The 15,957-nt window shown below is 48.0% G+C and overlaps 1 protein-coding gene across 1 annotated transcript in view; it reads right to left on the minus strand.

Moving 5' to 3' along the window:
- LOC146869401 (E3 ubiquitin-protein ligase TRIM39-like) overlaps positions 1-7,832 on the minus strand; it is a 75,350-nt gene extending 67,518 nt beyond the window's left edge. The window contains exon 1 of the mRNA XM_085599745.1: positions 7,288-7,832. Coding sequence (XP_085455871.1) covers positions 7,288-7,701 — 414 coding nt within the window. The 5' untranslated portion in view covers positions 7,702-7,832. The remainder of the gene's footprint in view (positions 1-7,287) is intronic.
- Between the last annotated feature and the right edge of the window lie 8,125 nt (positions 7,833-15,957).

The raw sequence follows: 15,957 nt of genomic DNA on the forward strand, positions 1-15,957 counted from the left end.
CAGGAATGCTCCATAGACGCTTCCAATAGAGTAAAGGCCGAACAGCGATAGCGTCTGCGATTGAGCAAATATTTAGATCAAATCTTAGCGGAACTAGAGGGGTGCTTTTTGGGAGATCCAATAGTTGTCTTATAAAATTATTTTCAGTTATTGATAGGTTACTTACTTGTGTATGTCCCCAGAGTTCTGCCCCATACAAGGATGATGCCCTAGCTTGGATCTTAAAAATTTCAAGGGGGGCACTAACTATTTTGTGGGTACAGCTCTTCTGTACTTTTAAGATTCCCCCTGCTGCTTGAGTGAGTCTTAAATTGGCCTTAGCCACTTGTGGACACCATCCCATCTTATCATTCAGAGTCAAGCCCAAATATTCAAAGGTTGGGACCCTTTCAAGGGGTCTGCCATCCATCATTGGGTGGGGGCAGTTAACAGTATTTGCATTAAAAACCATGTACTTAGTCTTATTTATGTTAATCACCAAGTTCCTTTTGGTACAAAATTTGGAGAACTGGTCCAACACGCGCTGCATCCCCATTGGGGATTTTGAGAGCAGAAGCGTGTCGTCTGCAAACATTAAGGCTGGAAATCTTCGGGCACCTAGTTTGGGGGGAGTCAATATCATTTTTTGCTAGGAGATCTTCGATAAGCCCGTTGAGAAAAAGAGAAAATAAGGTCGGAGCAAGGACGCAGCCCTGCCTGACACCTTTCTCAATCGGGAAGGCTCCAGTTAACTGGCCTTGTTTACCAAAGCGTACTCTCGCAAAAGTACCTTCGTGTAAGATTGTAAGCTGGTAGCATAAGTATGGTGGGACCCCCATTGTTAGTAAAATGGTCCATAGTTGTTTGCGATCCACCATATCAAATGCAGATTTTAAATCGACGAATGTGAGATAGAGACTAGCCCTTTCCAAGACCACATGCTTCCAGTGAAGCACTTGCAGCCGGAATAGTTGGTCAATTGTTGAAATTTTTGCCCTAAAACCCGCCTGGAGCGGCGTCAGAATATTGTTATCACTAGACCAGGTCTCCAAACGCTGCAACAATACCCTGGCGTAAATTTTTTGTGTAACATCATTAGTAGTATTTGTGTGTGTGGCTCTGTGTGTGGGTGCAAATGCAATAGGTCTAGCATTTGAGAGAGATTAAGCTTTTGACATTGTAAATAACAATGCTGTTTCTTTAAATGTTTTAAAAACAAACAAAAATAATGTCATGAGCAATGCCAATAGCTCTAACTTTAACAATGCTGAGACCATTGCATTGTAAATGCTTGTTAGGTCTGCATTTGGCTGCAGCAATCTCAGTTACACATCTCAAATCCCTGCACACCAACCTTCCCAAGAAGGTCAGCGAGCGATAGCGCACTTCCTTTATCTTTCCACCATACCTTGATCTATTTTAATCTCTTTTCTGTTTTACTACCTGACAACGCTCTCTGAATGTGTGATCGATAAACGAAGCACATATTTAACTGTTCACAAAGGACCCAGCAAGAGGCCTGGGGGTGCGCCCTGAAGAATACCCCGACAAGCTCACAATCTGCAAACATAAGCATAACAGAGGCTGGCAGCCTCAAAACGCGGCATGGAGTGGCGGTGCCCTTCATGTCTATTTGGAAGGCCGCTTTCTTCTAAAAAAAGTAAAAGGGTGAAAAACAGAATGTCTCATGGTGGGTGGCCTATGGGGGGGATGTGGGGTTTAGATGTGCCGACCTGGTATAATTATTCAGCATTGAATTTAGTCGGGCACTCAGAAACGAGTACCTACTCAGTAACTCAGAAGAATAAAGTGAGCACTTCAGGGCACATAGGAGGGCCTGGCCGGGGACAGGGAGCAGTGACCACTAACATATTAGAGGCATGAGAGATTGCTGAACTAGCAGGAGGGTGCAGTCTGCTGGCACTTGTGAAAGTCGGGCCGAGGAGTTTCCACAAATCATAGGTCACTAAACAAACTTCAGGCGCCTTATCCTGCTGAGCGCCCCCTGGTGGCGGGATCACTAGTCTGAGGGCAGAAGCCGCAAAGACCAAGAGAGTGAAGCCGACCTCATGATGGGATATGGTGCACCCCCAGAGATCTTATAATCCAGAGTCAAAAAGAAACGTATTCATTGAGGCTGGGCTGCCCCATTGATAGATCTGAAACTGCTCCTCGGCCGTCAGCCACTAAAGGTGCTATCCAAGCACTTCACAGAAATCGGTAAGGAAATGTCCTGGTGTTAGCATATTAATAAGAATGTCAGAACTTCTCCCCATCCAAAGAGTAGAAACTATTCTCTATCAAGAGGAAAGGGCCATTGAAACAAACTCCACATGTGCAAGACGCACTGGCACAGAAATTGAATACCCTAGAGACATGGCAAACCAGGGACGGCAGGCATCACCAAAGCAGAGCATTGCAAGGGGCTTGATGTGCACACTTTATTATTTATGCATTTTTATAAAGCGCGGACTTTACCCGAAGGGGTCAGCGCGCTGTACAATGGAACCAGTTACGTTACAAGAGAAAAGTGGTACACAATAGAACGTACAAAACTAGCAGGACACAGAATCAAACACAGCAGGCAAGGAATGTACAAAAAATAAATAAATAAAACAAACTTACAATGACTAAGAAGTTCACATATAACAAGCATCGCGGCTCCGGCGCTGTACTTTTAACATTACAAGTAAAGCGCGGGTGCCGCGATTATAGTAAAGTAAAGAAATAGATGTTTTTTCTATTTCTTTACTTTTGCGAAATTGAAAGTGATCGCTATCATGGTTATTTTGGGGGTGCCTACCCGAGCTTCCAGCGCCTATGATCCTACTCAGGCGCGCAACACCCATTGGGCTGAATGGGCTGAACGGGCTTCAGCCTCCCCCCCTCGTCATCTTCAGCTGGGCTGCCAAGGTTCAGATGACAGCACAACACCCTTTCCTGATTTGCAGTGATCTAAAATAATGAAGGTATGAAAACCGTTTCCCCACTTTCATTTGTATGAAGCCTCCACTTTTGTTCTGGGATGCTTTAGAATCCGAGAATTTGATTTTAATGACCCCTTCTGAGAGGCCTCGAACCGGCCGGAGGCTGCCAGCCTCTGAAGGTCTCAGCATCCCTCCCTGGCCCCACCTTTGTTTTCTTTGAGAGGGGTGCCACCGAGGTGATATCCTTGCCGGAAGCAGGGATTTCAGCTAAGCACGTTTGATGTGCTGTGCAGCATGGCGTGTGAAGATGTGCACAGCAGGGGATGTGGGCTGTGCAGCATGGCGTGTAAAGATGTGCACAGCAGGGGATGTGTGCTGTGCAGCATGGTGTGTGTCGTATCGCAGTGCCTAGTGTCCATTCCCAGGACACTACAGTGTGAAGATGTGCAAAGCAGGGGATGTGTGCTGTGCAGCATGGCGCGTGAAGATGTGCACAGCAGGGGATGTGACGCCAGCAGGAATTCCTTTACAAAGGAAAAGCGTCACATGCACTGCCATCCCTTTACCCCTGCTGTGCGCATCTCCCCAGTGCAAAGAGACCTGTTGTGTGAGCTTCAGTTTCAGGACTGACCTCTCAAGTGAGGCCCCGCCTGCCCTGGGCATTTTGGACACAGCTTTTGGAAGAACACCTCGACTGATTGCTTTCTCAGGAGCTGTCCTTCCTTGTATCCAGTCTGGACTCGGAGCCTTGTTTTACTGGGTGTTTCGGCCCATGAAGTTTCTTGGAAGTGGTTTCCTTGTTCATAAAATGCACGTGTCCTGCGTTTCGTGTGGAATTTCCCCCAGTCTGATATAAATAATGTCTCGTAGCGGTATCTGTTGTCTGGGGTGTCGTTCAGTTCAAGATCCTGTACTTTTGGGTCATAATGTGTAGATGCGCTGAAGATAATGCAACAGGTGTGACTTTTCAGTCACACAACAATCTCCACACTGCAGCCAGGATTGACGGCCACCTCACACTGCAGAGTTCAAACATTCATCACACTAACGCAAACTACAGCGTGCTCCCCCTCACACTGCACAGGTGCAAATGTCACACTCATGGAAGCTGCAGGGGTCTCAGTCTCACACTCAGCCCAAAATGTAGGTGGCATCAACATTCACCCAACACTGCATGAAGGACTCAGGTTCACCGCACACTGGAGAGTACAAACCTTAGTACACTCATGGAAACTGCAGGGGTCTCATCCTCACACTCACCTCAAACAGCAGCTGGGACCAACCCTCCCCAGAAACTGCTGCCAGGACTCAAGCTCACCTCGCACTGCAGAGTCTAAACATTAATTACACTCAAGCACACTACGGAGGGCTCATCCGCAAACGGCAGCTGAGACCAACCTTCACCCCACACTTCATGGAAAACTCAACTTTAGTGCAGAGCGCAGGGGCCCAAATATTGCCCTTACGCAAACTACCAAGGTCACATTCCAGGGCTGGCTTTAGGGAAATGCAACCAGTGTGGCTGCACTAGGCGCTGACCTGGAGGGGGACGCTGACCTGAGGGGGCGTGCTGTGTTTAGCCTAATTTAAGATTTAAAAGCACCTGCCTCAGGGTTTCTTGGGCGTCCACCTTTCAGGCAGCAACAAAAATGTCAAGATAACTCTTGTGATTAATGTTCCTGCTAGACAGAGAGAGAGCGAGAGAGAGAGATATGGAAGTTTTGTTTAGTGGCACTTTTTACTTGCTTTAAAGTAGCGTAGCTGGTTAACATGCCTGCTGCAAAGAACAGGTCTGTATTTTAAGTGGATAGCTGAGTGGATTAGTAAAGCCAGCCTTTACCAGCGCTTTAAAACAAATTAAATGGATGTGAGAAAGGGGCTATGGAGAGATGAGGGGCATTTTTGCCTGATGGTGGTGTATTCACGGTTTTCTTTTATCTTAACCTTTTTATTTATTTCTGCCTTTATCTTTCTCATAGTGCCCTTACCCCCTTCCTCTTCTCTTCTGCCCCCCTTTCTTATTTATTTATTCTTCCTCTTGACTCTTTTAATCTCCTTCTCTTGTTCCTGCCATTACTGGCTCGTCAGTTTTTATTTTTTATTTTCTCATCCTCTGTTCTTTTCTTGCTCTGTTCTTATTTATCTTAGCGTTCTGTCCTTCCTTCTTTCCCCCACTCTTTATTTTCCCTTTTCATGTTCAATGGTGATGACAGTGCTCTAAGTTGGATACAAAGTGGAGGGCGGGGTCTATAAAAGAGTAAAGAATGGGGTAAAAGTGCACTGCTGGCTATGTTACTCACTTTTTGTGTGACGCACTTCTATTACTTTCATGGCCTCGTATCGCTGGTAAGGGGTGCCTCTTGCTATAGCGCCATAGCAGCCTCAAAATCTGGCATCTGTTAATTCTCCCCTAATATCCGTCCGTTACTCAAATTATAATTCACCTACCATGTCCCAATCTCTACTCCCCTGTTATTTATATTTGCCCCCACTCCAACAAAAAACTATAACAAACATTAGAACAGTTAAGAAAAAGATGCCAACACTAAAAAAAAATGTTATATACGTTTTTATTTTAACAAGGCCATTCAATTAGACAATCTCATCTTAATTATAGAGAAGGTAACAAAAAAATGCTTAGAACACTTTAATTACAACTTTTCAACATGCTGCACAGCAGCCACGCTGCGCCACACTATAGCTTAAACACATTAGCAAAACCAATAGCTCTGACTAAACACTTATAAGGTCCCAAAGGCGAGACCTATTGGCTTTGCCAATGCTTGTTTTTCATTTGCACATAAACAATCACTAATGGCGATTTGTATGTTCTCTGTGTGCTACAGAATGCAGCACATATAGAAGTTGAAAAACGTCATTTTTTTAATGATTGTTTATGTGCAGAGAGGGACCCCTTGCTGCACAAGAACAATCACTAATGGTGATAGAAACAGCAAAAACAAAGAGAAATTAATAAGTTCTCCTCATTGTACCTGTTTAAAACTAGGTTTTCCCTGGTCTTATTTTGGTGCTCCCCCATATTTACACCATCCTTGTAAATAACGGGCAGCATAAAAAAACAATGGGGTTTATGTGATGGAACGCCCACAGAAACACCCATAACTCCTCCCTTCGCTGCAGCGGACTGCTGCGGTAAGGGGCATATTTACAAGGGGACGTTAAGCCACGTTAAGTGGCTTATGTCCAGCTTGTAAATATGGAGCAGGGCATTGCGCCACAGGAACGGCATTAAAAGTGACATTATTGTGGTGCAATGCCCTTGTAAATAAGCCCCAAAGTCTTCTAACACCCACAAAACACCCACATACATATGACTTCTGATTATCTGCAGCTACTTATGTGGTGCGAGGTGAAAACCTCAGTGCTCTGACAGACACCCAGTGCGATCTTCTGCAGTTTCTTACATGGGTCACACTTTGAAACTCACTTACAACTAACAACCTTACCTAATGCGTATGGGCAGCCTTCTCCAGGTACCCATGGAGACCCACAGGGTCAACTGTGATCCCTGAATGTTCACAGAGGTCCCTTCTCCAGGGACCCAGGGAGACCCACAGAGTGAACTGTGATCCCTGAATGATCACAGATGTCCCTCCTCCAGGGACCCGCGGAGACCCACAGAGTGAACTGTGATCCCTGAATGATCACAGATGTCCCTCCTCCAGGGACCCGCGGAGACCCACAGAGTGAACTGTGATCCCTGAATGACCACAGAGGTCCCTTCTCCGGGGACCCAGGGAGACCCACAGAGTGAACTGTGATCCCTGAATGATCACAGAGGTCCCTTCTCCAGGGACCCGCGGAGACCCACAGAGTGAACTGTGATCCCTGAATGATCACAGATGTCCCTTGCCCTCTTCTAGGAGGATCAACTAACCTGTGATCCCTAAAATCTGATTTAAATACCGTTTATTCCTTTGTGGGAATTATAGTGTGTCTTCGTTAGTGAACTCTGAACTGCCACTCACATACCTTGTGCTCTTGGACAACCATTGATGTGGGACCCGCAGGGTGCCTTTGATCCCTGAACACCCAGATAGTGTATCGTTTGAGAGACTCCAGTAATGTATTAACTTGTGAATGACTTGTCACCTCTGAACACTTGCACACATAGCTCTGCTCTCAGTCTGCCTCCCTGATGGGGCTCACAGAGGGACTTTGTGAACCCTGAATTTCCACAGACATACCCTGTGATCTTCATTTGTCGTTCCAGAACACACACACACACACACACACACACACACACACGCACACGCACACGCACACACGCACACGCACACGCACACACACACACACACCTTGTGCTCCTTAGCAGGTTCATCAATGGGGCTCACACTGGGACTTTGGAATCCGCACATACCTTGTACTCCTCTGCAGCCTCCTCTACAGGACTTGCTAAGTGAGTTCTATGGTCCTTGGACTCCCGGCACACCAAACATATCATCCTCTGATCCTCTGCACAGAACAGCAGCTGTGCCTGGTTATGTTTCTCACACAGATTCTCCTCCGGGGCCCTCACTGGCGGCAGATGAAGCTGTTTTGCAATTTCCACAATGTTCCCCAGTTTCCTGTTGGGTCGGAGGTTTCTCCTAGAAGATGTTGCCCTGCACTCAGGACAGGGGAAGTTTCCATCTCTTCCCTCCCAGCTCTGAGTGATGCAGGAGCGGCAGTAGTTGTGTCCACAATCGATAGTCACCGGATCCGTAAAATATTCCAAACAGATGGAACAAGTGGCCTCTTCCTTTAGGTTCCCGAGCTGAGCTGCTGCCGCCATGATTCAAAAATGCAGGAAGTAAAGGTACGTTTCAGTTTCTCTCTCTTTATGAAGTGGGTGTGTCTATGCATCTGCCTCTCTCTGGCTGCGCTGGGACTTCCGGGATCATGTTACAGTCGGAGGAGAGAACGGATTCCTGGCCCACTAACCTGCAAACGTCATCTAGAAGCACGCAACATCACTTTTATGAGGCCTTCTTGCCCAATCCAAATGCCCTACCAACATATTTAAAGAGCGATGTGGCCAATCATGTTACACAAAAAATGTAAAACCACCAATCCGGAGCCCCGTGTCATCCATCAAGTGGAAATAAAATATTGCTTCTGGACCAGAGAGGGCAGCACGGTGAAGGCGCCCTCCTTGGATATAAAATGCCATGAAATAGCTGGCACCAATAAGGAGTCTGAATGTGTCAAAACTCGTTATTTTCAGCGCGAAGGTGTAAGAAGCAAACCCACTAATTGGCCAAGAGCTGCCGCCAATCACAAATGTTTATCTCCGACCGCATAACTGGGAAATTCGTGAATCCAAAACATTCTCCACAGGCAGGAACCGCGGACCAGAGAGGAAACTACCCACCGTGTGAATTTATTGGATCAAAACACATCCAATAGCATGACTCCTTTCATCTATGCTTCCTGAAACGCCTGTGATGTTGACCAAAGATGCGCCCTCATTGGACAAAAATACCATTGGAGTCAGCTCAGCTTCCTGTGACTCTGTGTAAATCACTTGTCCTCCCCCCTCCACACACCCTGCCTACCAGAAAGGACGGTGTCCTTCTGTGACGTAACAGGTGCCCGTGTAAAGCGCTCTGATGCCTTCGGGTCGAGTTCGCGCTATATAAAACTGCAAAAATGAAGGTACCGGAAAGCTTGTGCGTTCATGGCCGGAAAGTAAACTGCCAAACTCTTCTGCTCATTGGACCAGGGTAACGTCCAATGTCTGCCCTCGATACCTTCCATCCCACTTTCAACAAACCGATGAAGAGGACCGGAGAGGAGACCCATACACACTGGTTCTCATTGGTTTTATTTATTTATTTGTGCATTTTTATAAAGCGTGGACATTACCCGAAGGTGTCAGAGCGCTGTACAATAGAGCCAGTTACATTACAAAAGAACCGTGGAACACAATAAAACATTGCAAAGAAAAACAGTAGTGCTGTACAATAGAGCCAGTTACGTTACAAAAGAACAGCGGAACACAATAAAACATTACAAAGAAAAACAGGAGACTAAAAATGAAGGTTACATAGACACAAATTCAGATAAAGCACGCAGGAGAGAGGAATGTACAGGAAAAAATACAAAATTTTACAATGAGGAGCGAACTTCCAAGAGGGGCATGAGAATGAAAGTATTAGTTCTCAAAGTGTCTTTGGAAGAGGAGAGATTTGAGATCAGCTTTGAAGATCCGGGTAGAGGAGGTGGCACGGAGCAATGGGGGAAGTGAGTTCCATATTCTCACCGCATTGCCTGAGAAGGATTGTGCCATCGATCTTTCCCTTTTGAAGACGGGGGGGCTCAAGCAGAAGCTTTTCCGCATTGCGAGAGGGTCGAGAGCCTCCCGACAATTTCAATTTGTTTGCCAGGTAACGAGGGGAGGACGTGTGTAAGGTTTTATGTGTGATGCAAGCAGTTTTGTAAATGGATCTTGCCTCAATCGGAAGCCATCGAAGAGCGGACAGGATAGGGTGTTTTAAGGGGCATATTAACAAGGAATAGGGAAAATTAACGCTAAGGGTGCTTAGCGTTAATTTTTTTAACGCCCGCTATCGCTGGATAATATCGCCTGGTTATCGCATTATTAACAACGCTAATCGCCCAGGCGATAAAAGAATCCAGCGACAGCGGCATTTTGGGAGGTTATCGCTGGTAATGCAGCGATAAAACTACAAGGATAGGGATATCCTTGTTGATAGCCCATGGTGGACTTAGCCATGTAATCCACCTCCCATTGGATTGCATAGCTAAGTCTGAAAATTAGCAGACGTAAAAAAGCAGCGTTAACCGTGGTTAGCGCTGCTTTTTTTGTCTCTAACAGGGTTAGCGTGAAGCTTGATAATAGGAGAAATTTTGCTTAGAGACATTTCTCCTATTATTTTGCTCTGGAACGCCATTTTGCATCTCATTAGAGATGCAAAGGGAAGCGTAGTGAAAAAGGGTTCTAACATGCGTTTTTGCATGTTAGCACCCTGTTGTTGCTAGCGCAATATTTTTATCTCCGCTTCTTTGGCTTTGGCCGGTAAGAGGGAGGCAGGTAGGTTCTGACAGAGGAGATAGTCTGAATAGTGAACTGCGTAGAATTCTTAGGAGAGGATGGTGGAGGGGGGGTGATGCTGGTGGACTTGTAGCTGGCTAGTAAGTTGGAGATGCCTGTAGAGGACAGACTGTGGTTGGCTTTATTGGGGTGCGGGAGCACGAACTCCTCGGGAGGATATTAGGGAAGGGGGACATCTTGGTGCTTAAAAGTGAGATAGAAGCTACAAGCTGGGAGATAGAAGAGATGAGAGAATCAAGTTTATTTTCCAGGGAGAGGAGAGCAGAGCACGGAGTGTTGGGAGGCACGAAGGAAAAGGGTGGGAGTGCGGAGGGTGTGTGGGGACGGGGAGGGGTGGGGGGAACAGGATAAGGGAGGTGGTGCAGAGGGTGATTGAGGGCGGGCGGGATGGAGGATCGGGAAACTGGAGGGAGAGCAGGGAGTGCGGGAGAACAGGGCAGGGTGGGGGAACGGGATAAGGGAGGAAGTGCAAAGGGGCGGAGGGGTAGGGGAATGGGTGGGGATTTGGGGAGCAAGGGTAGAAGGTGTGGGAAGGTGGTGGGCGATAGGAGTGGATGGAAACACAGTGGTGGGAAGAGAAAAAATATTACTGGTGTTGAACAGAGAGGAGGAGTGGAGATCAAAAATAGGAGGAGAAGGTTGAGGAGTAGGAGGGGGGTCAAATGAAGGCCAAAGGAAAGGGGATAGGCGAGGAGAAGAGGCTGAGCAGGGAGGGGAGGCCAGGGGGTTAGATGAATGCCACAGGTTCGTGGAGAAGAGGGGAGAGGTGGCTGTACAGGGGGAGAATGAGGGGGGTCCCAGGAAGGCCATTAGTATGGGGAGAAAAGAGAGGATGGTGCTGGACAGGAACTGTAGGTTATGAACGGTGGATGAAGGGGGACAGGTGCCAGGTGGAGTGGGGGGGATTGGGCTAGGTGGAAACTGAGGGAGAATGGGACTGCAAGGTCAGAGGGAGAGACGAGGAAGGAGCTGTCAAGGAGGGAGACATGGTTGGGAAGCAAAGGAAGAGGGAGGGAAGGTTGAAGAGAGAGGGGAGGTGGAAGAGAAGAATTTGGGGAGGGAGACATGGTTGGGAAGCAAAGGAAGAGGGAGGGGAGGTTGAAGAGAGAGGAGAGCGGGGAGGTGGAAGAGAAGAATTTGGGGTAAGGGGGATGGGGAAGAGAGGAAAGGGATAGGGTGAAAGGGGGAGGGAAAGGGGAAGGTAAGGAAAGTTGAACGGTAGAACTGGTTGTAAAACAGGTGGATTAAGAAGGGAGAAGGTTGGATGGATTAGGGGGGAGGCGAAAGCGTTAGAGACTCGGGCAGGTGCAGGGTGGGGAGGGGGAGTGGGTGCCGGAGGCAAGGCAGACGGGATAGGGGGAGGAACATATTGGGAAGTGGGAAGAGTGGGAGAGGAGGGCGCAGAAGTAGGGGGGAATAAAGGGTGGGCCTGTGACTCCCGGAAACGTGGCCTGATGGCGCATCTGGGAGTCAGGGGGGGAGAAAGGAGAGGAGCTCAAGGAAGAATCTAGGGAGATCATAGTTGTATGGGTTGGACGAAGGGAGTGGAAAAGATGGTCAAAGAGAGAGAGACATGAGACTGTAGCTTGAATCATGACAGTGCCATTATTGTAAAGCGTAATGGTGAGAGAGCCACTAAAGCTGGCGGAAGGGGAAATTTTTTGCTGCTGTCCATGCGGGATAGATGAGGAGGAGGAGACGTTAAAGGAATTGTAGTAGCTGGTGGACCAGGAAGGGATATCGTGAGTGAAAAAAATCAGGTCATTTTTGAGCTTCTCTAGGCACCCATTGTGGAATTGATCAACAAAGAGGGAATCAGGGAACTGTTCAATGGTGTTGTGCTTGAACCGTTTTGCTGCTGCTATGAACAGATTAGGGGGATAAATGACTTTGAAGCAGTTAACTACGGACTTAATTCGAATGGAAGCCATGATAGGGAGGGAAGGGGCCACCAGGGTAGCGATAGCGCAAAGAAGAAGAATAAGAATAGGAGGGTGCATATTCCGGAGGTCGAGTGAGGATAATCTAATAAGATTGTGGACAGGAGGCAACTAGAAGTGCAGGGCCAGGGATTCTGGTCTAACTCCCCTCTAAACCATCGTACCGGTGGGATAGAGGGCTAGTTTGTCTCCCGTGGTGGAACTAGAACGTACTTCAAGTAAGATTCCTTTTCTGAGCTATCCGCAGTTTCCGTTGGACCTAGAGCAGCGCCTTGTTCTGTGGAAGATTCCATTGTACGCGTTTGGCACTTGCTTTCAAATGGGGTTATTTAGGGTCTAACTTGCCCAAGTTCCTGAAACAATGGTTTCTTTCTGCTCAGCTCCCCCCACAGACGTGTCTCACCATGCAGTTGTTTATGGCGTTGCAGACAACAAACTTCTGATGTTAACCTTGGCTTTGTAGGTGAATAACTAGTCCCGCAAAGGTCAGTGCAGTGGACTGGAACCCTCGAATTCCCTCTATTAAACTGACTGCGTAGCCACTAGCGCGGTGTAGTAGCCAATGACTTCACGACAATCGCATCGGTTGACAGGGGACCAATGGCACAATGCTACCGAAGGCAAAGATCAGCTGTTGTAAGATTGCGCAGGTGTACCACAGCACCGTCGCCACCAGAAAGCAGGGGGTCACCACTAATAGGATACAGTTCTGTGGGCAACAACGGACCTAGTGGCCACCACAGAAAAGGCAGAGTCAGAGTCACATACAATGCGGAAGGCTCGCAGTGTTGAGGTGCCCAACCACAGGGTCAGTAGCTAGCCTGTGGATTCCCAGAATACACAAAGAGGGCAACTCCGCCGACCAATGTGCATGAAGCAGATGGTGGGTATGTGAAGAGGAAACCATGCCCAGGTCGCGGAACGCAAGAAGGGTGACCCGGCGAGCCACCGCAGCCCTCAAGCCACCCCCGCAGAATTTACAAGGGGGGAGGCCAGGGGCTGCCCGTGTCCAGTCGCAGGCAACACCCACAGCGCACCAGCTGGCCCAAGTCAGAGCGACCGTAAGATGGAGGGGGCAGGCAGGGGCACAAATAACAATCAAGGTGCAGCAGTCCCGCGTTAGCGCACCCCGGGGCCGCCAGACAAGAGAAATTAGACGGGCCCCGGTCGTGCAACGGGAGCACGCCCAGTCCCAGGTCAGCTATTAGGCCAGCCGCACTCACCTCGTCGTCGCCTTATACCGCTGAGATGGCACCGGCAATCGTCGCCACCTCCGCGCTCCAGCTCAGCCGCAGGCAGCAGTTGATCAAATTTCAAAGTCACGCCGCAATCCCGCCAGGACGGCCCACGAGCCTCACCACCTGCACTCCGGTGCAGTGAGTTCTGTACCCGCCGGCCGGCTCCACCACACTGCGATGCATCAGCTGCTCGCCTACCGCAGTGCGGAGCTCCCCACCGTGTCCCTGGAGTTCGCGCTGGGTCACGATCAAATGTAGAAAGACTTGCAGATGTCTTCGCACCGGAGAGAAAATGTCGGTAGCTGTGGTATTTATTGGTGCAGATCTTACTAGACAGTGGCAGTGGCAGCTGCAGTCATCCCTTTTACTTTTCTTCTCTTAGCCTCGGTGACTTTGGTCAAGCTCATCCGCATTTATCTGCAGTTCTTGTTGCGTCTCTGAGTCGTCTCTCACCGCGGAGTGGGGGCCGTACTCCCTCCTCGAGAATTTGGTTCTGGTCCTCCTGCTCGCTCTGCTGGTGCGGGGGTCACCTCTTCCACCCTGGCACCCCCCTCTCCTCTCAAACTCTTTTCATCTCTATCGCTCTGGTCCGGTCCGGTCCCTCTCCTCATGCTGGCTTCTTGCCCCGTTGCCCGGATGGAGATGGCTGTCTATAGACTTCTAGGAAGAGGTGTCTTGGGAAGAGTTTTTTGTATGGGGGAGGGGGCAGGGGGTGTGAATGTAATTTTTAGGTCTCGCTGAGCCAGCGCATGCGCTGCCCTGTGAGACATTTAGTGTACGGGTTTCCAAAGTGCTGCCACAGGCTTTTGGTGGCCTACTGCTTGCGTTCATGCGAGCGATCATGCGCGCAGCTGTCATCTGCCTCCCTTCCAGCGCGATCACTTTCAGGTGCTGCTGCGCATCACCAGCATGTTGTTTTTGTTTTTTTAACATTACTATAAGCTTCCCGCGTCACGCGGCCAATGCTTGTTTTATCTAAGGCTCAAAGTTTCTTTTCTTTTAGTTGTTCAATGTTCTAGTTTTATCCTATACCCCAAACACTGTTACTCATTTGCCTCTGAGCGTGTGCTGGTATTTAAGGATATTACATTTTGTCGTATTGTCTGTCTGTGATTTTTTGCGTGTCAATATCTAATATTTGACCATTCTTGAGAGCTCGATCTGGTTTCCTCTGTGTCACACCCCCCACGAGTTCCAACACTTGAATACAACACAGTGCCTGCAGAATTCCACGTGATTTACAATAAAGTGAGATTCCATGGTTCTTGTTTTTGCAATGCTTTTCTAAGGCGGTAATCTGCTGGCAATTGCGCACTGCATGTTTTTATCCTGTCGCACGTATTTTTGTTTCTGTTGCTCCTCTGAGCAGGAGGGGGAGTGTGGTAAGTTTTGTTAAGAAACGCAGGGGCCATGAATCGCAGCTTATTTATATGAAGGGCAATCACAATTGGCTTCTTTATATACAATGTATTCATCATGCAGCGTGGCTCCTGCAGCCAGGCCTCGCCCCCTCGTTTCATGCCCTCAGAGGCCGCCTCATCCCCCCTCCCCTGCAGGACCCCATAGTTCAGTGGAAGCGATAGGGACATTCCTGACATAGCGATACCATGAGGCGCACTTTTAATAATCTGCCATCTCCCTTTCCTGCCCCCTCCACCTTCAGCAGGGCCTCCTGACATCCCACAGCCTCCCTTCCAGCAAAGCCAGGTGCCCAGCAAACCCCCCAGTGCCAATCAACACACACCCAGCTATACATGGGCAGCCACTTTCAGCCACGGAGTACCTACACTCACTGAATTTGAAATGGAGACAACCAGGATTTATCAGCAGTATGCAGTACTTTTACTGAGAAAGTACCAGCACTTACCCGTAGCAAACAGATATTCCCCTTGATACCTTTCCAGGGACTGAGGACTGCCACTGAGCGGCGTTAGCCCTTCATGAAAGCAGGGCGTATTTTCCATTTCAATAAAGGGGTGCTAAAGTAGCCGGATATTTTATTTTGATATAGACTTCTTAAACTTTTCATCTTGCAAACTTTACCAAATTAAAAAAAAATATGAACAATCAAGCCATCAGACTTCACAACATCACACACACACACAGGCCTTTATCCACCATACCACTGATCCCCTATAATAATGTGATCTGGGGTTCCCAAGTGAGCACCACTCAGCATCACTCAGAAAAGGTCCAAATATAACCAGCCTGTTTAAGCCTTCCATGACCATTTCAGGACACAGAATACAACATTGTATTTTGTTTTCAAGAATAGATGAGTTGAATTCTCACCATCACTGGGCAATGACACTCACACATTGAGCTCAAGGGGTATGATTGATGTTATTCTTTAAGAGTTAATGTCAGAGAGTGCTGTCAATTGGTTACAGAGATTATATATATATATACATACACACACAAACACACACACATTCACATATATATGGGTGTGCGAGTCTAAGGGGAAAGATGGAGATCTATGTGTGCATGTTTGTGATGGATGGAGGTGTGTGTGTTTTGACTAATAACGTGTGTTTATATGAGTGGTGCATTTTGATGGCATGTTCTCATGCCTACCACAATAGCTATCGATGAGAGCCACCGTGGCCATGTTTGATGTATGCTGGGAGATCTGTCCAACATGTTCTGTTAGACGTCAATAGTGACATCTTTCTAGAAAGTACTGTTGGTGTCAGCGTAGTAATGGTAGCCAACTATATGGCACATCTGTGCAGTTTTGGGTGTATGCAAGCTGGCTTAGCTAATGCATTCGGTCGTAAGATTCTGTATATTGC

The sequence above is a fragment of the Triturus cristatus genome, chromosome 1_1 (genome assembly GCF_964204655.1).
Source record: "Triturus cristatus chromosome 1_1, aTriCri1.1, whole genome shotgun sequence".
In the NCBI taxonomy this organism is placed as follows: domain Eukaryota; kingdom Metazoa; phylum Chordata; class Amphibia; order Caudata; family Salamandridae; genus Triturus; species Triturus cristatus.